This window comes from Diachasmimorpha longicaudata, chromosome 13 (assembly GCF_034640455.1).
Source record: "Diachasmimorpha longicaudata isolate KC_UGA_2023 chromosome 13, iyDiaLong2, whole genome shotgun sequence".
Taxonomy (NCBI): Eukaryota; Metazoa; Arthropoda; class Insecta; order Hymenoptera; family Braconidae; genus Diachasmimorpha; species Diachasmimorpha longicaudata.
The window spans coordinates 5,257,807-5,279,373 of record NC_087237.1 but is presented as its reverse complement, the minus strand read 5'-3'; the positions used below and the strand labels follow the sequence as shown (position 1 = coordinate 5,279,373).

At 38.3% G+C, this 21,567-nt stretch overlaps 2 protein-coding genes across 4 annotated transcripts in view; one reads left to right on the top strand and one right to left on the bottom strand.

Moving 5' to 3' along the window:
• LOC135168359 (N-alpha-acetyltransferase 15, NatA auxiliary subunit) overlaps nucleotides 1–21,567 on the bottom strand; it is a 34,999-nt gene that overhangs the window by 9,963 nt on the left and 3,469 nt on the right. The gene's annotated exons all lie outside the window — the stretch shown is intronic.
• Nucleotides 6,418–21,430, top strand: LOC135168358 (adhesive plaque matrix protein). 2 transcript variants are annotated; one of them, XM_064132434.1, is made up of 2 exons: nucleotides 6,418–6,804; nucleotides 17,103–21,430. In XM_064132434.1, the coding sequence occupies exon 2, from the start codon at nucleotides 17,103–17,105 to the stop codon at nucleotides 20,286–20,288; it is 3,186 nt and encodes a 1,061-aa protein (XP_063988504.1). In that variant the 5' UTR covers nucleotides 6,418–6,804; the 3' UTR covers nucleotides 20,289–21,430. The 2 variants fall into 2 exon arrangements, with proteins under 2 accessions (XP_063988504.1, XP_063988503.1); XM_064132433.1 differs by lacking the exon at nucleotides 6,418–6,804 and adding an exon at nucleotides 7,284–7,706.

Below are 21,567 nucleotides of genomic sequence, written 5' to 3'. Positions count from 1 at the left end.
AAATGAGGGGATTAAAACGTCGAAGAAAATTAAATGAAAAATCTCATTTCGATTTTCTAGTTCACCAGCACTCGTGAAAGGAAAGGGAATGTATAATTTAATTATTAATTTCACAAATTAACGAGTCCACCAACGATTACTATCATTAAAAATCTCTCGGGTGGATCGCCAACAGAATTTAACTGGCCGCAGACTCTGTTTATGATTTTGAGAAAAAAAATATAAGGAAATAATGTATAATGATTTGCAGCGGATGACCGAGCTGGGTAAACCGGAGAAAACTGCAGTTCGTAAATGAGCCGTGTAGGAAAGTTGAAAACGAGAGTATATGAGAATGAAGATGACAGTTTGCACTAACGAGTCTCCGGGTATTGCTGGTGTAACAAACATTTTCTCTTGAAACTTTGAACTGCACAAAGAAATACATCAGTTTAAAATCCACCAAAAGGATCAAAAGTGGTTGTCATGGTGGGTAAATTCCATAAGAGGAGAACGATCGGGGACAATCGATGTATCAATTTCTCCAGATGTCGGAGATCAATAAAAATAGTAATTTAGAAACCTGGTATAAGAATAAAAAATTAATGTGGAACGAGAGATGAATTGAGAAATTATTTCTAAATTATGTGCAGAGAGTTCTGTTCAATAAAAAAATTCACAAGTTCCACATAAATTTTAATTACCCTCCAGTACATACGATAATCCCTCGTAATCCCCCAAATAATCCCCAAAATCCCGGAAACCCACAACCACTCCAACAATATCATATCAGATAAATATTTTTGAGTGGAAAAATTTCTGGATATTTTTAATTCAATAAAACTTCTCTCTAATTTCCCTCAATCCCTTCCTAATCCCTTCAAATAATCCCCAAAATCCCAAAAAATCACAACCACTCTTTCAATACAATTACCGATAAAATCCAACACAACTAAACTTCTCAGGCAATTATCAGAGGCGGCATTGAACGACTTCTAACATATCGCAATCCCCAATTACGGTATTTAGAAGGGTTTATCGAGCACTGAGTGAAAAATCGCAGAACATGAAAAAATACCGAAAGAAAGTGGAGTAAAAATTCGAAAAAAAAAAAATACTACAACGATCGTTTAAAGCGGTTGCTTTGTCGAGATCTGGAATTGAGTGCATCGTTTCTCGATCTGGCACGATATTCCTCGCCCACGTTTAGTTTGTCTCCTGGATCCATTGGAGTTTATAACTCTGTGTATCAGTGTTGTCTGGAGTTATCTGGAAGGGGGTGGGTGGCAGGCAGGGGGAAGAGGAGGAGGGGGGATACAGTGAAGGGTGTGTACAACAAAAAGCGTGTGTTACCGGGGCCACAAAGTGCACGGCTAAAAGGCGTGGCATAACTGAGTAGGAGAATAAGGAAAGGTATATTATGATGCCAGAATTGCATACTGTATCGATGGAAAGGGGAACTTTTGGTAAATGTAGAGTGCACGACAGCCATGGAATGCTAAATTCCCATGATAATTCGTGTGTGGTGGCGATTGTTAGCTAAATAAATTGTCTATAGGGGTAATGTGGATAATACACAAACAAATAGGGTATGCAAGGGGGTGATTATGCAATTATTGTATTTATGAGATATATTTTTATGGATAATTTTAACTCCAGAATGTTTTTTAATGCCTCGTGGAAAAAGATATTATCGTTGATTTATTATTCGGTTGGACAGTGAAGGAGATATTAAAATTAAATGTAATTAAGTTAATGAGTAATAAGGAGATTAATAAATTCAACTGAATTTTTTAAATTCATGAAATCCCAACCCCTTTTTTTTTTATTCATGAAAAACCAAAATTTCTCGCTCGTAAAATTTGGTCAGAGCTGTTTTTAACTCCTCCAAAGTACTAAAAATGAGTGAATAATTGAAGAGTAATTTTTCGACGCAATAAAATTTAATTATGCCCTGAGAATTCTGGTGAAATAAAGCAAACCCAAGATCCGGAATCACCAAGGACGTAGTCTTTCATTTACCCAGTTTTATCACGTTATTTCTGACCTTCCGTGAGATTCCCTGATCTTGAGACGGACCAACTGGATGGACCTGGGGGCCATCAATTGTCAACAATGACGAACAAATTTATTGCGTTGGAAACCGATGAAGGAGATAAGTACTCACTGGTGTTTGTCGATTGTGTTAGCAACCCCGAGGGCAACGTCGGAGCAGTAACCGATCTGTCCTGGGAACAATATTGTAACCGGAAAAATCCCCTGACTTTTATTTACTCAGCTGAGTATTTTTGCTTCCGAAGGAAAAATTGTAATCGTTCAAATAAAAAAAAAATGCTCAAGTTTGAGTGGAAACTGCGTTGAATGATCCGGCAGGAATCGATTGACGATCGTTCGAGTAGAAATACCGTTCATGAAAATTGTCCGCAGAATTTTGCAAATAACCGACGACATAAAAAATCGGAAAAATAATGAGAACGGAATTGGTGATTATCATCGGTGAAACAGGCAAAGAAGACGTAGAGAGCATAAGTTTTCGTTAATCATCAGTGGGAAAATACCTTTCTAACAATCACCGTTGGATTAAAAAACCTAATGAGTCTAAAAATAATAAAAATCACGAGGAAAAAAAATCTCACGATGATTGAGGGGATAAGTTACACCGAATGGCAAATGTCTGTGATTGGTGAAATAAAATAATAAAAATAATAACACCAAGATAATGAGGGATACATTGGTGAAACTACTCAATCAACGTCTCGAGATCAAAACATCCGGTGAATTATTTGAAATGTTATCTTCCCCCATATTTTTTCTTTTCACCATTTTTCTTATTTTTTATTTCCACTCAAGTTGGTCACGCGTGCAAAAATAAAATTGACATCGTCACCAAGACAACGGTAATGAGAGCGTCGACGAGAATTTCGTCAATAAGGCAATCAAATGAAAATATATAATAAATCTATAATAAAATAATCGATAAATTACGTTAGCTCTCACGATCAAGAAGACATTTGAGTATTTATGAAGTCATGAATTTCTATTTTCATGTTCCAATAAATAATCTCATTTATTTGTCCCATTGACTTGTGATTGTTGTACCGTTGGTTTTATTACACCCGCTGATGAGTATGTACGACCATTATCAGAGCGACACTTTCCCCATGTGAAAGAGTTCCATAGTAATGCGCTGAAACTCTTTCATTTCATCAGTTTTTTTTTTTCCCTTTGATTTTAGATTGCGAATAGCGTTCTCGGTGGGATGTATGGAGTACAAGGTCATTGCACGGAAAAGAGACATGAAACTGGTGCGGGGAATACCTAATGTCGATCCGATTGAAATTTCTAATGACGATGAGGGGGGGAGGAGGAGGGAGGTGTGGGATGGGATGAGTGTTGGAGAGACAGAGGTTGAGGAAAGTCGTGGAAAGTGGATAAATGAGATTCATTTTGATAAATGCGTACACTGCATTGTGCTGAGGAGATGTTAAATTGCGGAAGTAGCGCCGGTCAATTAGAGAATTCAGTAGCGAAGTGCTCAGTCGGTTTAAATATTTTTTTTTTATTTAAAAAATTAATTTATCATGTGAATAGACTCTCAGAAAATGCATTTGTTACCGGAAGGTATTGATTTTTAATGGCATTATTTTGAATAATTTATTTATGCGGTGGTATCAGTTAGTTGTTTTTCATTCTGTAGAAAAAGATTTTTCAGTGACAGAAATTACGATAAAAAAAGGTTTCTAAGGGTCGCCGGAAAGGTGGGGCTATATTATTGGGAGAGCAAAACAGGAAGTGGTGTTTGTTAGAATATGTGATTATATGAGTAATGAAAATTGATGTTGTTGGCATTATCCAATATAGAGGCAATAAAAACCACATTTAGCTCCATTACTGTTAAGAAAAATAATGGGAATATGATTTTTATCAGGAACTATTAATATGATCCTTAAAAAACTATTCGTTTATGATAACGTTTCATGGAGCTAATCAAAATATCCATTTTGATTAGCTCCATCGCAAAAATAATGTTCGACCGCCGAATTACACTCATACAAGTCCTGAAGGTACTAATTTCCTCCTCCACAACTCCGGTCAGTCAGATCAGAAAAAATCCTTGACCGACACGCTACCGCGATTCCCAACTATTGAATTTACGTGAATAAAAAATCCTCCAGCCACTGATTTCCATGAACTCCGCCGATTGAATATAAAAAAACCATTCAACAGTTCCCTCAATCCTTTCCAGGTGAGAGCGAAATTTCCCTAGCTTGTGGTCTAGACACCATTTGCCACAGGATAACATCGAGATCGTCAGATAGTAAGAACCGTTGAAAATCCATGATCTTGAAAATTTGCCCGCTCTGATTCTCCAATTCCCCCGGCTCTTTCTAATTAATCCCGCATTTAATAAAAAAAATCCCCGGAATTCTCTCACCATTGAATTAACAGGAAGAAAGACAACACATGAAGATAAAAAAAAAAAATACTAAATGACTTTGGTCTTTTCACTTGCACTCTCGGCAAGTGTGAATTACTCGCAAGGCTGAGTCCCTTTATAATGGATATCAAATTGAACACAATGGGTGTTTCATACACACGAAGAGAATGGCTGAGATTCACTTAATTACTAAGTGCATTAACTCAACCGACTGCTCTTGGAGACGAATTAAAGAGTAGTGTTGAGGAAAAAAATTAACTGGCGACGAGGGGAGGGCCGGGGGAGGGAATAAAAACTGCATTTTCTTCATCGCTGACTGGGAAGACAATGGGTGAACGTCTGATCCTTCACCTTGCTATGAATTTGTCACGGCGCTTTCACTCATTCATCAACCAGAAAAAAAAAATCCCAGAGGACCACGAGGAAAAGCCATTTAAAATTGAAATTCTCGACTTCAGTGAATATTTAAGCAAAATCCATTTAGTGGAATACAAATGTTCACGTTCTACGACATAATTTTTCTTTTTTGTTAGTCTTTGGTGAATACACATACTTTGTATCCATCCCTGAGAGAATATTGATTATCAGATAGTGGAGGAGAGCACTTTGCATGTGAAAAACTGGAGAATCGAGAGGAAATGGAATTTTTATAGAAAATCGGATATCCGGAGAGAAGATTTTTCTTCTAGCTGTGTCATTTTAAATTCAATCTCCTTTTACGATGTCTCACGAGCATATTTTTGTACGAGAATATATTTCAGAGTTCAGGTGAGTAAAATTTAATTTTCATCATCTTCATCAGACGCTTTTTCGTGAATGAAAAAATATTTAGAGAACATCTACGAAATTATAAGTCTGATTTTCCCTGTGGAGTTCATTTGGTTACTCAGCAATCTCCGAAAAATCAATTCACGATTAAAAATACCCCCAGGGGTTTCACTAACTGAATAAAAAAATCTGAATTTGCGCCAAAATGGATACGCATAATCTGAAAATAAACACAGGACGTAGACGACATGGTGACTGTGCTGGATTCTCATCTTTGATTTTCGAGGAACACCCAATTGAGATTGGAGGATCATTACGACCTTGCTGATGACTCAGCTCACCTTGTTGATACTCACAAGATGAACGAACGTTACCACCAAAGTAGAATTCCCCGCTGAATTCTCCCATCCGAGGGATCTGTGCAAAAAATATTAATGAAAATTGATTCCTAGAATCTTCAGCTAGAATTTCCAGAGCTCTGCGTCAACCACCTCGTCATCGTTGGGAATTACTGAGGATTCTTTTAAATCTGGATGCAACGGACTGTCAGTGTCAATGTTCCCTTATTTAATCTGTCTATCGATTTTCCCTCCAGGTCCATTCGAAATACTCATTTATCCCCGTGGAAGCGCCCAATAATTTATCCCGATCGCGATCCCAACTGATTCTCCATCAATTCACTAGCTGGAAGTCGAGAAATAAATAATCTCTACAAAAGAAAATAATTAGCAGGATGGATTTAGCATTAATGAATATTTTTTCAACACTTCTGTCGTGAAAATACTGACAACAGTGAGGAAGTGGAATTTTATCCCATCATTCAGAGAACCCCAGGATTGAATAACAATTTTCATCGAGGACTTATTAATTTGAGTGATATTTGAAACCAATTTTCCATAAAATTTTCAGTTTCCTCTTAGACAGAGAATATATGTTGCCATCAAACGACTTTTCCACGAACGTCAATCATCCATTCAATGTGAAAATACCAAGAATCCTAAGTAAATGAAATTCCATACGATAGGAGTTGCCTTTCTCGGAAAATAGGAATCAATCGATCCAATAGTTTTTTTAGTATTCACACTGGAGGTGTGGGTTTTGGTTATGTCCTTCGAGAGATGCAGCGCAATGAATGAATTTTCTATTCACAGATGTGATTCATTGATGTGCGTGGTGAGACTGATTGATGGATACCAGTTATTCCTGTCGCACTATCGTAACACCATTCAGCCAGAAAACACGTATTTTAAGTTAAACGATCTCGTGATTTCTTCATTGATACATGAAATTTGACTGAGACAATTTCACTGCAAATCGTCGATCCAGTGCTATCCTCATTAATTAAAATTATGCATTGATCGTCGCTCTCGATTATTGATGAACTACTGGAATAGAATCATTTATTTGGTGTTCGAATATCCCAACCAACTTTCTACCAACCGATAAATTCATTACGACTGACGTTAATGCCTCATGGTAATAAGCATTTGGCTTCAAGTGGACAAGTGATATTGACTGTTTACGATTTTATTAATAGTATCTGAACCGAAAATTGTGGTGCACCGGATACGGGGGAGAAATCGTCGAGGTATTCATTATTTTCTTCATATCTGAAGCTGGTGAGTTTGCAAACAATTGTTAAATAATTTTTTATGGGATATTTACGGCTTGTAAACAAAGTCATTAATCAGTTACGTCCAAACGTGTTATTTTTCAAGATATAATGGGAAGATTGATTATTGAAATATTCGACAGCTGATGAAAAGCCAGCTGATTGATCCCTCAATGACATTAGTCTAATTATAACTGTCAGGAATTAAATAAATTGATGTTCCCGCTCCCAACACTCGTGAGCCTTGAAAACTATTATTTTTTTTGTCTGAGCTGTTGAGCTTTCATTTGGTGGGAAAAAATTTTTTAACCCAAAAAGCCTCCAGTGTGTCAGCAATAAAAATAAACAAATCATTAATGCACTTGCTGGGGTCTAGTGTGAGCCGTGACTTTTCCTCAAACTGGAAGGGGTACATCATGTGAATAGAAATGGGGTAGGGGAGAGGTGGGGTAGCTGGAGACCGGGAGAACACGCGGAGTATCACGACTCAGTCAAACTCGAGGAACTTGTCGGGCTGGTGGAGTCCACTCTCGAAATATAGAGAAGAGGAGAATCATTTAAATCCGTTGTTTCTCCTGGTTTTTCCTCTTCTCCCCCTCTTTCTCCCTTACGTGCGTGTGTATGTGATTGTACGAGACTTGGGGGAGGTAGAGATTGCGCATGGGCCGGTGGAAGAGACCCAGTGTAGTGGGTGCATCTTTGCGCTTGACCAGTTGCATCATGGAAGCGAGTCGAGGAAGAAACAATCCCCGAGGATCAGCTCCGGTGTAACAATTGTCTCGTGTACGAGGGAATTTCTGTCAGTGGAAATTATTTTGGATTTTTTTTTTTTACTAAAGTGATCGGTCACTGGGACCCAAGCTGATGGTATACCATCGATCAGTTCAGATACCGATCGATCAATCAATCGTGAGTGAATTTCTCAAGTTTTGGATATATTTTTTTATTTATTAGTTTTAGTTCGGGTTTTATTTTTTTCAGGGGAATTAAATGGGTGACTAGAAATGTCAGTGATGGTTTTTCTAATCGAAATTGATTTTGAAAATAACTCGATTAAGGAAAGTATCGAGGGAACCAATTTTTAAATGGAAATTCTCGAAGTTTTTTTATCGTTTCATCCAGAAAAATCGGCGAAAAATCGTTTTTTAATGAAAAAATCCAGAGAGCTGTTGTTTATCGATATTGTTGAAATAATCTCCGTGTCCACAGCCGGAAGTTGAACATTTAGTCTGCACGCGTCGTCGTTGCGCCTATTGGAAAATGCTTTCACGATACATCAGGAACATTTAACCGCGTGTACACGTATATCTCCACAAGTAACGGAAATAAAAAAAAAAATAGACATTTGCAGAGTCGATCGATCTCTAGTACACCTCGTTAAAATAATATCCCTGATTTCCGGCTGCCATTAGACAACTGGACCAATTGCGAAAAGTCATTTTTCAAATTTCCTCCCCTCCGACTTCCGTCCAACAGCTTCGCGCATTTGTCTGTTTATCTCGATAAATTCACGTATTTAATTACTCATGATCAATAGGATTGAACATTCTTAATGAGACTTGTTCATTTGCATCTGTCGTGAGTTACCCACAATGCTTTCCCTCTTGTCGGCAATTTTTTTTTCTTTGAATGAAAGGGAGAGGGTAAGTGGACGGTGTAATTGAATTCACTTCATAGTGACTATTCTGAATAACTCGGACAAACGGAAACGGCTCTTGCAATTGTAAAATTCTTGAATATTACAACGAGAAGAAAAAAAAAACAATTCAATGGGATTTTAAAGAATTTATTTTTAGACCTGAGGTATGAATATTTACTATCACTAATGAGATCATCAAAATGACTGTAAAAATCTAATTTTATGCTTTTGAAATGATCTAAAATATAAAACGTAAATAATTGCAACGCATTATGTCGAAGTTATCGTAATTGTACCGGCAATTGTTCTTTGAAGTGCTGGTAATTGTTCCACAAATATTTCGGAAAGTTGAAAAAATATTATCGAAGTCTTTACTATATATATTTCCAAAATACTAATTCCAAAAAATTCCCCACCATCTCATTTCGAGTATTCGATAACCGCAGAATTAATTTGCAATTCCAAATGAATTTCTTTGAGGTCAAAAATAATTTTCTCGTACGAGTCTATTTATTTTTAATCATGTGAGACCACCTGTCGAGCCACTTAATGAAGATAGAGTACAAATTGCATCCATCCGTGTGATTATCCATGTTTTTTCTCTCGATTCACCATATCCCCTTTGATTGTCATTCAACAACAGACGCTCGAGTAATTATACCATTAACTCTCCTCGAGAATCGCTCCTGTTTCAATTACACTGTCCAGTGGGGATAATTTGTGATAAAACTGACTAGAATTGAGGATTAAAAGGAAGACGATTGCGAGGAATGTATGAGTCTTTTAATTCCCCCGATAATTACCCTCTCGACAGTTTAAAACCGGAAAATCCGGGTGGGGGAGTGACAAAAAAAAAATAATAAAAACTCGAAGAGTGAATTATTGCGCTTCTGGGGAAGTTAGCAGTTATTCATAATCTTACATAATTCATTTTTTCATTCTCCGAAACAGTGAAAGTCCACGCACGGTCTCTTATTTGTTCTTTATGAACAAAAAAAAAATCTATTGTGTTCATTCTATTCAAGTCCTATGTATCAATCGCCTTCGCGTGATTCAGCTTTTGTGAAGAATTGATGGGAATCAATTTGTAAAAAATAACTTCGACATTTTTCGCGGGAAAATCTTCAACGATGAATGCAGTGAAAATTAATTAATCTGCAAAATTATTTTTATTCCCGGTAATTGTCGAGATATTCAATAAGACTTGTCTAGGATTTTTTTCTATTAATCTTTCTCCTAGCATTGGCAATTATAATCAGCGTTATGAGAATTAGCACACAATAATCCAGTTTTCCTTCAAAACCCGACACTCACCAATCAGATGAAAAAGCCAAGTAAATGATCTTTAACTGTTGTATCTGGTTAGTAATAATAATAAATGTTGCTATGGTTATCGTTGAGGGCGAGGCGAACAGAGGCGAGAAACGATAAAACCTTGGCTCCGACCTCCACCGCAAAATGCATTAGAGGTGTATCATTGAGTTCATGCTTACCCAGTGAATTTAGTGTTTTGATTGGAGGATAGAGAGACATTCGTCGTTGGTTGTTAAATCATTGCAGGCCAACCACGGGGGTCAGTGCGAGCGTGGGAATGTGTCTATGGTGAATTTAACTGGCGGTATCAATTGAGGAACAAAACTATAAATTTCATTGTGGCATTTATGTCAATCTCAGGATCATGAATAAAATCGTTAGCGAATTTTAAAAAATGGATTTGAGAGCAATCAACACATGTCTCAGTTGAAGAATATTTATGAGAAATGTCGTGAAAATGTCGATCGTCGTAAAGAGATAAGCAAATGATTTTACCATCGATTGGATTTTACGAAGAGTTTGAAGTGAAAATTCCTCTGAAGGAGACGAATTAAAATTTTTCTTCACACTTTACTTTTGCCGATATCACGTAATTTATGAGGCTAAAGTGTCGGGAGACTTTTTTTTTACGGTAAATTTTATGAAGTAGAAAAAAAACATTTATGGAATAATTATTCCTCTGCATGCGAATTCCTGAGTAGAAAATCATTTCTATGATTATCAGTGCTACAAAAGAATAGTCAAAGGTTCATTCACATCTTACGGAATCGGCAAAACCTCGGCTCTATCCAATGTTGCATTCTTCTCTGATTATCACCACTGGCTTTCCCATATTATTCTTCATCCAAACACGAACCGAGATTTTGTAAAAATCCGTTCTTTCACCTCACCAAGACAATTTTTAAAAAATCCCCCTCTCCTCTTCATTAATTTTTACATTATTGTCAGAGTACAGTCGCACACTCGTGGAATTAACATCCGAGTGAAAATTACAGTAGTTGCTCGTTGCAACACGCCAGAAAAAAATCACGAAGGCCAGATATGGAGAGGAAAACACGGAATTCCTTCAAAGTCACGAATCAATTGAGTGAAAGAATCAAAGAAATGCTGCGGCAAATTTTTTCAGGGGAAAAAAAGTAACCCAGCACTGCTTGACTACAAATCAATTAATCTGATCAATTAAATTGAAATTTTTACTCCATCATTTAATGGCTCTTAATTAATCAGTTCACTAACTGATTATTTAATCCAGATAAATAACAATGGAGTTAAAAAATTATTTCTGATAAAATCACATCACAAGCCCTGTCATCGTTCGACTTCTCCAATTGATCAAGTAAAACAATCCTGTCAATGGAAATTTTTAGCGAAAGGAAACGGCGAGACCGACTAGTCAAACAAAACTTGACAATGTCACGTAGACTCGACAATGTTTAATAGAGCTATTCACATGATCTAGCGAATGTGATTTACGAAATACATGAGAAACACATATGTCGACAAAAGCCCATTCCATTAGCAATGCCCTGTGGAATGTAAGTGTTCGATTGCAAGGTGGGGAATAATTACTCTGAAGTAGAAATTGGGCCGTTAACCTTGTCTAGCCTGTTGTGCCTGTCCCCTATCCAATGAAAAATCAACCGAAATAAAAATAAAATAAGAATTTGTCTCGATAAAAACCAACTGATCAAAACCGGTTTCGATGCTACTCCATTTTCATTCCCATTTGCATGAAACAATCTTAATGATCGGTATAAACTATGGTGAGCCACCCACGTGAATCCCTAGGTGCCATCAATTCTCAAGGTCTTCCTCAGCATCTGAGATATGAAGATATTGAAATATTTCGTGCAAAAGAAAAAAAAATGCAATTTAATTCTCATTCCTCTGGCCTCACTATCTCCAGAAATATTCCCAGAAATACCTCGACTGCATTTAAATTCCGGGAAATCGTTGAAATTATGCAAAAACAATGATTACTCCCTCTCAATACAACAACAGTTGCATAAACATAACTCGAATAATTGAGTTTGAGTGATTGGCAAGTGGCAATTGGATTGTTAACTCGAGTTCAAGTGGCCACTCGCCTCATCAGCTTGAGATGGTTGGAGATATCTTGGTGTATGTCGAGTGATTGAAGTGAGAAGTTGAACAGAGACAGATCAATTGAAAGTGAGAGTGAGTGAGTCAAATGAAGGAAGAAGAGGTGAATGTGGTGAACCCTGAGGTGGGGGACTATCACGCTGGATGAAACAAGACGAGCACATTATGCAAGTCAAAGTGCGCTGGTGAGACCCGGTCAATGCCAAGGTATTCAACTCCATCATCTCCACAAGTTTATTCCAAGTAATTGACGCTGGAATTGTTGGTATTTTTTTTTTCATCTCCATTGTCTAGTAGTTAATTTTTTTCATTCATATTTCAAGGGGAAATACACCTCAATTGTCAGCCGTGGCTTCGCTGATTATACGTTGAAGAAGTTGTACAAATGATTATGGAGAGGAGATAATTTTGTTGGTGAATTTCATTGGTCATTAGGGATCAATTATTAATGCCAGATTGACGACATCAATTAATCATTTTGAGATTATTGCGTAATAGTAACGGAACAACATATTTGATATTCGATATTTGATAAAAAGTGACTTCACCAACAACTGCGCAAGTTTGTTCTTACAATAGGAAGTACCTTAAACGGAACTTAATATTTTTACGACGCGTTAGTCGTTGACTCATGTTACCCACCTAGAAAGTGTAGCATCAGGTGTATCGAGTGGGGAAAGTTATACAATAAACAATGATATAAGAGTAGAATGGGTGAGTGTAAATTTTCTAAATGCTGATCACAACGATGTCCGAAAGTACATGTAAGCACTCAACTTGGTGATAAAGATTACAAGTTTATTCACTTGGGTTCATCATCCTTATTTCCCTCAATTCATACGATATTTCCATTAAAAGTTTAATGTCAAACACAAGGTACTGGATTTATCCTATTTGAGGATATTTTTTTCCACTTGAAATGCTAACGGAAATGAGAATATCAATTGCCTAGGCATTTAGAAGAATGAATGTGAAATTTACAAATCGATTGAATTTCAATATTCAATCATCCGTAACGGAGTATTCCTGATTGAGGCTTTTAAATCCCCTGTACTTGTCGTTATTTTCAACAACTGCTGGAGCATTTTCCGTTATGGGTGATTAGCCAAGGAAAGTAAATGCCCTCCAGTTTAATTTATTGCAAGTTCCACAATGAAGTTGAGTATAAAAAAATCTGTAAATTCACACGAGACAGAGAATTATTTTTGGCTCAACGTGGAGACATTTACTGATTTTTTTTTTTTCAAACAAACCTACGTCATCGCCGATTAATTTTCTGCTTACGAAATATTATTTGAGGGGAAGAAAAATATATTTAGCCAGATTTAATCGAAACGATGACATAATTCCGTGGTCGTGATACTGAAATTCTGATATATGGGTAATTAACAGTGCAATTAGTCCCTCGTGATTCACCAGGTTGATCATCACATGAGAGCTCGATAACAGGTGGAATTTAAGTGGTGGAAGTAGTTACAGACACGAAAGTCGAAAATAAAATTACAAAATTGCCAGGAATCATGTCGTTTGCCATTGAATTCACTCTTCAACATCTTAAATTGTATTTAAATCTTCTGAGCCTGTTTAGGACTATCGTCTCGATTTAAGTCTGATCTTATTTAATGGTTCGATAAAAAAAACTGTTGTAGGTGGTCCATCCATTCTTCAGATCCACTACTAGATTCTAAATATATTTATATTCATTTTACAACGATCGTAAAAGAAAAAAATTCACTTTCTTCGAAAAACAATTTCATTCGACGTAATTTTTCATAATTTGACAGTTGTATTTCCCTCAAATATGAGAATTTAAAAATAAATAGACGAAGTGAAGTATTTCGTAAACTCCATTTACTATTGAAAACCAGTCGGGCTCTCAAAGCCACATAACTCACTCGCAACACCCAATTTATGCGTAACAAAATGTACAGGAATTATTGACCATTAGAAATGGAAATTTTGTTGTAAAACCTAACAAATATTTTTCGTCACTCGCTTCCACGCTCCACATGCCCATAATAGGTATAATCTCATCGTTAGTTTGTTGAGGGTGAAGTGGGAGAGATCCCAGAATTAATGTCAAAAAGCGGGTAGAGTACAAAAGGGGGAGGAGAGAGGGGAGGGGAGGGGGGGTGTGGAGAAAAAAAAATTGTAGCGCAAGTGAAAAGTGTTGAAACTGTCCAGACACACCCTGGGTCACGCTGGCCTTTCACTCTCATGTGCTCCTGTCCCGATCATATAAATCAGTCTCGTTCTTTTTCTCCTCTATTTTCCCTGACTATCATTCATTTTTTCCGTCTTCTCAGCAACGAATAGAGTGCAAGGTCCAAGGATACGCCCCCGAGGGATTTATTAGAAGTGATTAAAACGGACAGTGAACAATGGAGTCGAAAAAAAAAAGTGATCGCATTTAACCGATTATACGCTCAATCATTGAAAGACATTAAGAAATGAACCATGGAAATGGACAATACTGATCTTGAATCAATAGGAATTGATTTCGTTGACGAAGTGAGAAAAAAAATGACGAAAGATCGAATGTAACAATAGATGTCCAGTGCTCCACATGTTCATGTTGAAAAAAAAATTAAGGGAATTTTATTGAATGGAATTGATTTGCCTCGACAGTTGGAATAAAGGAAAATTGATTGCAATAAAAATTCCCACAAATTCGAGAGCAATTTCCAACGTATTTTCCCTTCCACATTTTATTGTTCATACGTCCATTGAGTCAATAAAAAAAACACAGTAATTCTGTTAAATCCGACCAACCCAATTCCAACCACCAATTCTGATTTTGCAATGAACAATTTTTATTTTTCTACCCAGCAAACACGCCCCGAGCACATACTTTTAACTGGGACCACACTAACTCGCGTGAGACAGTCCCGAGATTGGACCCCGCGGGTGGACAAAATGGGAAAAGTGAAACGAACCGTGAATATCCCCAGAGTCACCTAAAAACCCATTTTTATAATTCCTTTTTTTTTCCACGTATTCTCACTTCCTCATTTAAATTCCACGTACTCACGTGTTCGTGTTTTTTTTTTTCTTTTTGGACCGGGAGGTGAGGACAAAGTTCATGTCAATGTTTGCGAAAACATGCAAGTGCTCTTCCGAAAGCAATTCCCATTCCCGTGGGAAAAAATGCCAGCGGCGTATGTCGAATTCAACTGGAAAGTTATTAGAATAGCAGTTCCTCCTTTTTAAACTGATAAAGAAAAATACCCTGACACTCCCAAGAGGGGTCAGGGGAGGAGGTAGAAAGATGAGGGGCGGACATACGGAAATAATAGCCAAACTCAAATTAAAGGTGTGTTGTACATCCGAGAAAGTGCGAGAGAATTTCCATCGTCATTGAGATAAAATGAAAACACCCCCGGAAGTACAATCGATCGAGTGTTGCGATTATTTTTAATAACATCGACTCGTTGATTGTAGTTATTGAGTTATGACTGGTTTGATCTGCTTCGCTATATTTTTTTTTCATATCAATCTTTAACATTTGACTTCCTCCATGATTGTTAAATGTGAATTGGAAAAGTACATGGTGTCCTTGAAGGGACCTCACGCGGTGGGAAAGGTGGTGAAAACGTGGCAGAGTCACGTGCCTGATCTCGTATCTAATTTTCCTCACTCGGGATTTTACTGCTTTATTTATCAACTGTTCTCCCCGTGTAATGTAATATTTTTCCAGACAAAAAATAATCCACCATTGATTTATTTGCCAATTGTCTGCTGATAATTTTCCAAAGAATTTCCCAGATTAATTAACCACAACTTGAACGTTTTCAACGATTTATTTTCACGATTTCCCCGGATTGGAAAAAATGGAGTGAAAAAATTTTCTAACTAAAAAAACAAAGTTACTCAAGTTCTGATGCAACAAATTTCCATCCCCATCACTAATCAATCACCAGCTCCTCCCCCACAATCTTACAAATTAATGAAAGCCCTCATTAGTAGAGACTACGTGACCATTAAAATTCTCTCATTAGTTATTCCGTTAATTTCTGATCCACAATTTTGACGTTGTGCATTCAATTTAACGTTAACTGAAGCCAGGGCAAATAAACATTAATGCCGTTCATTGAGACCATTCAACTTCCGTGATACGGTATCTCGAATAACCATAGCAAACATCACTGCCTCTAGTCTAATGCATCTCACGAAACATAGACCCACGTAGAAACGTGCAAACACGCCTGCAGGTATCTCATGGGTTTGAAATTTTCAGACTGAAATACTCAAACGTCATTATGCTAACTCCCCTACCTTCCCCGTTACCCACCCCACCCTCAGCCACCCAACAGACGACGTTGGTCCATACCTCCCAGTGACCTGTGAATGTCTGGTAGAAACGTTCACCGGCTGGCGAAAGGCGTGGCTGTTCTATACGTTACATTCCGTTATCATGGATCAATGAGTGCCTGAATCATCGACAAAAATGATCTACATCGATAGATTTATCGTAGAAACGGTGGGGTAGAGGGAAGACCGATATTTCATCAATTAAATGTTCAATTAAAAAAATTAATTGAATTCATGTTGGTGTGATGAAATGTAATGAACTGGTGGAGAGAAATTTTTCGATATTTCATAAATTATGATAGACTTTTTCACCATTGATGTGTCAAACTATGTTTGTGATTGAGATCTATAATGAAACGATAAGAAACAGATGTTGAAATGATCGATATTAACGAGCTGGGAGTGACATGCCAAGGAGCATATATTTTTTTTTTCTTCCCATGTCACTCATCACTGAGATAAATTTACAGTCAACGACACGTGAGACAAAATGTTGCGTTGCAAATTATGCGGTGAATATTTTTTCTGAAACTAATGAAGATTTATTTCTCCTCGGCTACCGTAAATACTGATTGACGTGAAATGAGATTGAATGGTCAATCCACAAACAGCAAAAACAAATGTCTAAATTTCACAAAGAAAAAAAAATTTTAAAACCAACTAAATAAAATAATTAAATGGAGATGTTCAGGGCCTTATTTATCTGAAATTCAGATAATGTTTTTCCTCTCGTTAGATAATTCAAGTCCCTTCCAACTTTCATGTATCTAATGACGCCCGTCTATCAAAATTCAATAAATTATATACCCGAGTGTTAGAAGTATTTTTATCTAATCACAGGATCCATCATTCCTAATGGGACGAATGTTGTGCCTAATCTCCCGTACATGAAAACCAATCAAGAATTTCTCCTAATGGTCTCGCCTCTCTCCTTCCAGATGCAAGCTTCTCCGAAGCTTGTCCTAGTCTACTTGGCGGTTTTATCAGCCTACGCAATGTCATCCGACGCTGCTCGGCCACTCCGGGAGATTCGAGGGCACCCAAATGGCGCCCCAGTGAGACTCTCCACAATCCTCACCAACGAAGTAACCAACAGTCCGGACCAGAGAGCCGCCAGTCTAATGGGGGGTCACATGAAGATAACGACAACTCCATCATCGCGAGAAGAGGACGAGGCGCAATGGGATGACGGCCTGATTCTCTCCTCAGCAGGCAACGGAAAGGAGAACAGGAAGCCCCACGATGATGACGACGAGAAGAAGACACTGGCCCAGCAAGTGAAGGAGGGTAAATACGGGCTGATTCAGGATGAAATATACCCAAAAAAATCAAAGCGCCCAGGAATCCTGAGCTATCTATCCAATCCAGAAGTCCCAAAGGACACGTCGAAGAATCTGGGTGGTCTCGATGAGGATGAAATTTGGCTGGCGGAGAATCATGTCCTGGTGCTTCGTGGTGGAAACTTTCCGGAGCATGAGACAGAGCAACCATCGGGTGATTTGCGGGGCTGGTCGCCGATCGATGACTTCCAAGCGCCTAAAAGGCAGGTCAAGATTCCATCATCGCCGCAAGTTCCACCGCCATTTCCGATCCAATTAAATGAAGGGGGTCCAGTAACAGTCCTAGGTTCGAACGACACCGACAAGCCCCAATGGTTTGACGGACTCATTTCACCGAACGAAACGATTTTCTACACTGATCGTAACGACACAACCAAGGAAAATCCCCAGACCGATAGAAAGACAAAATCAGGTCTCTCATTGGGAGGAATTGTCGGCCCATTTTTTCCATCACTACCCCCAGGGGCTGTCTTCCTTCCGCCTCCTGGTAACCAATCAGACTACGACGATGACGATCAATCAATCTACTATCCCCCTCCCTACAGCTTCAAATACAATCAGGACAATTCAACAGCTGTTCCCCCAGGTCCCCTAGTCCCTGGAATAATCCTTCCACCGCCCCCAGACTTCTTCTCCCAACTGGAGGAGAAGAAAACAACAAAATCTCACATAACTAAATATCCAAAACGTCCAACTACAACATCAAAACCACCGGCCCATCTCCACCGAAAATCCCATCCAAAACCACATAAATTCATATCAAGTTCAAGCACATCATCAACTAAAGAGCCAAGACCATTTACCATGAAACCTCTCAACAAGTTCAAGCTGAAAAATACCACGAGCTCCTCCACGGAAACTACAAATCCATCAAAACAGGTTCTCCCATATGTAGAAGTGACAACATCAGCTCCTAACAAAGTAAGCACATTAGAGATATCGGAAATAAGCACAGTGAGACCGATAGTAACGAATCAGGTTATCGAGACGAGTACAGAAGGTGAGACTGAGAAGCCCCGTTGGACTGGTTCTGCATTGAAATCTCCGATAGTCGCCTACTACGGTACATCACCATCACCGATTGACGAAGCTGTTGATATATCCAGAAAAAGGACGAAAGCTCGAAAGATTCCACCATCAGTTCCAAGTTCAGCGTCTTACTACTTCTACGAGGAAGCGACTGACGATGTGTCTGGTACGACCTCAACCCCGATCTACTTCCAGGAGACGACTACACGAGCTGTTGACTATGCGACTGAAGCCGAGACGAAGAAACCGTACTATCAAGTGGACACCAGTCACCGACCACCAGCCCAGTATCAAGTGGAGATAGAAGTCATCGAACAAGTGATGAGGACATCACCTCCTAGATATCAATACCCAGATACAGACGAATCTGCAACTATTCCAGTCTCACCGAGATCCCAATCCCAGCGAATGCTAACGAATTCCCCTGTCTTCTTCAAAAACATCACCGATCGTCCCAAATTGAATCTCAACACCTTCTTCATAACACCACCTCCAAAGAGATATAATCAACAACAATTGAAACCAAAACCAGTTTATCAGTACAGTTTTGAAGCAGCAGATTATGCTCAACGAGGTAGACAAAAAGAATTGTACAAACCTCTCCAGGAAGTACAACCAGGAAAACAAGTTACGTTTAACGAGTGGCAGGAGGAGATTGAGGACGTGGATCCCCAGTATAACGATTATAACACAGAGGTCGTACCCGAGCAGAGATTACAACCAGAACGAACTCATTACAGAATGAGAGCTCCTAGTTATCCCACAACAACGATTAGATCAAATATCGTTGATACAACACCAAATCCACAGCACGCTTATTACACTAAGCAGGATGAGAGGCTGTTGGATGACGTTACCAGGGAGTACTTCACTAATTTCGGTAGGAAAATAAACCGAGACAGAGTGAAAACAACGACACCAATTTACGGAAAGACTAGTGTAACTGAGAGACCAAATTACTCAACTGTTAATTCCGTTTCAACGAATTCATTCGATGAAAGACAGAAAACCCACACTAACCCTAGAGTCGAGGTACATTATGGAGGTCAAACGCACAAGCCATTCTCACTGGAGGGTGACACGAGGGTCAATTACCAGGAGCCCCTGCCTCCCATGAATCCCGACGCCGAATTTTTGCCCGGATATGGCCCCAAAAAGGCAAATGATAGGGAGCAGCTGATCGAGAGGTTCAAGCCTTCCGAGCCCATCAGACCGTACATCCCAGTGGATGAGTTCAGTGGAGAAATTCGTGAGACCGCTGAACCCACCCTTAATTACCCATACAGCAGGCCAACCATCAATCCTGACGCTGAATTTTCACCTGCATATGGACCTAAAGACAACGAGTGGGAGCAGGAGATCGATAGGTTCAAGGTTTCCAAACCTATCAGACAGTACATTCCGGTGGAAGATTTTGGGGAGGATTTTCGAGAGCCCACTGGACCCACTCGTTTGGTTCCCCTTGATGACAAGAGAGAGAGACAAAGAGTGTTTCCAACCAGGCTGGTACCACTAAGTGGTGACACTGCTGTTAATTATCGGGATCCTAGACCGCCCATCAATCCTGACGCCGAGTTCATTGATCCAGTGAACAATGATCAGGCAGGACAGGGTAAACCGAGCTCTTATTTCTCTTACAGATTACCTGGTGATGGAGGTCATTTTTATTTTCTAACGCCTCATGCTATATCGCGGAGACAGGGGGGCAATTCATTCGCCTCAGCGAGACAGGGACGAGGGTCTAGGAATGGTTGAGAATGGAAGGTTTGAGTTTCTTATGAAAATTTTGAGAAAATCAATCAGTCGAGAAGTGTAGAAACGAGATAAACAATTCAAGACTAGTTTTTATGGATTTCTTCGTGTCTCTATATAAAAAGAATAACTCTTGAATTTTTTTGTCAATTCGTCAGATAAATTATCTTGTTTCATCATTTATCCACTGAATTCTGAAGGAAAAAAAAAATCTAGGTGTTTTTCAACTGTCAAGATGGGAGAATAACTCGATTGACAGTGAAGACATGCCATACTATGGTTTTTTCAATGAATTTCATATTAATCTGTGTCATACGCGACTGCTGTATCAGCAAATTGCTCTGGATTATGTTTCGTCACCCTTTGTATTTATTCATGTAAATATGACCTAATTTAATTATGAATAACCGATTGATTAATGATTAGTGAATAAAGGAACCATTTTCAGTTGAAGTATACCCATTGTCTCCTGTGTGTTTGTATCGTCTGTGATTAATGATTTTTTTCCTAGATTTTACGTTTATAATACGAGGCACACATGTGACGCAACTGTAGGGGTAAAAATATTTATGTCCCACTATGGTATTTCATGATTAATTAAAGCTCGCCGTTGTAAATTTGTATTCAATTTGTTTTCTTAGACTTCCAAATGGAATTCTTGTAATCCATAGATTTTGTGATTCTGTAATTTTACTTGGACACGACTTAGAAAATGTCTGTATGTACTTTTGTATGTGCGCGTAAATTCTGGGATTTTTATTTATAAATCTTCGATCCGGAAGAGGCTAAAATAATCGCTAAAAACCTGAAATTTCTAATGAGAAAATTTTGGGAATTTTCGTAATTCTCCAATATTTCGCTATTAAACTGGAAATAAAACTAAACTGTCAAATATCGCGAAAATTATCTATTAAATTGAATTTTTTCTTTGTAAGAAAATATTCGTCTCGATGTCTTCCATCGAGTTACTTTAAAAATATATAGCTGTCCATATAAAATTTAGGAAATACCGATGTTCCCAAGTTTTAAATCTAAAAGGCTCGAGTCCTTGCTTATTTTCTCTTCGTTATTGAGTGTAAGTAGAATTAAATCGATGTAAGACTCAATGTCCTGAATAAATAAACACGTATTTACTCGAGAATAAACCACAGTGGAAGGCAACGGAAATTATTTTCATCCCCTTAATCCAAAATGTGATCGCATTTCTGTGTCATGGTTTAAACTTGGACAGGACACGTATCCACTGCACGTTGTCTCCATAACTATTTTTAACTCGGCACGT

Excerpts from the sequence above, each read along its gene's own strand:
- LOC135168358 (XM_064132433.1), top strand. The coding sequence starts at position 7,662 with ATGGTATACCATCGATCAGTTCAGATACCGATCGATCAATCAATC. Across the intron at positions 7,707-17,102 it reads TACCGATCGATCAATCAATC|ATGCAAGCTTCTCCGAAGCT; the intron begins GTGAGTGAATTT and ends CTCTCCTTCCAG.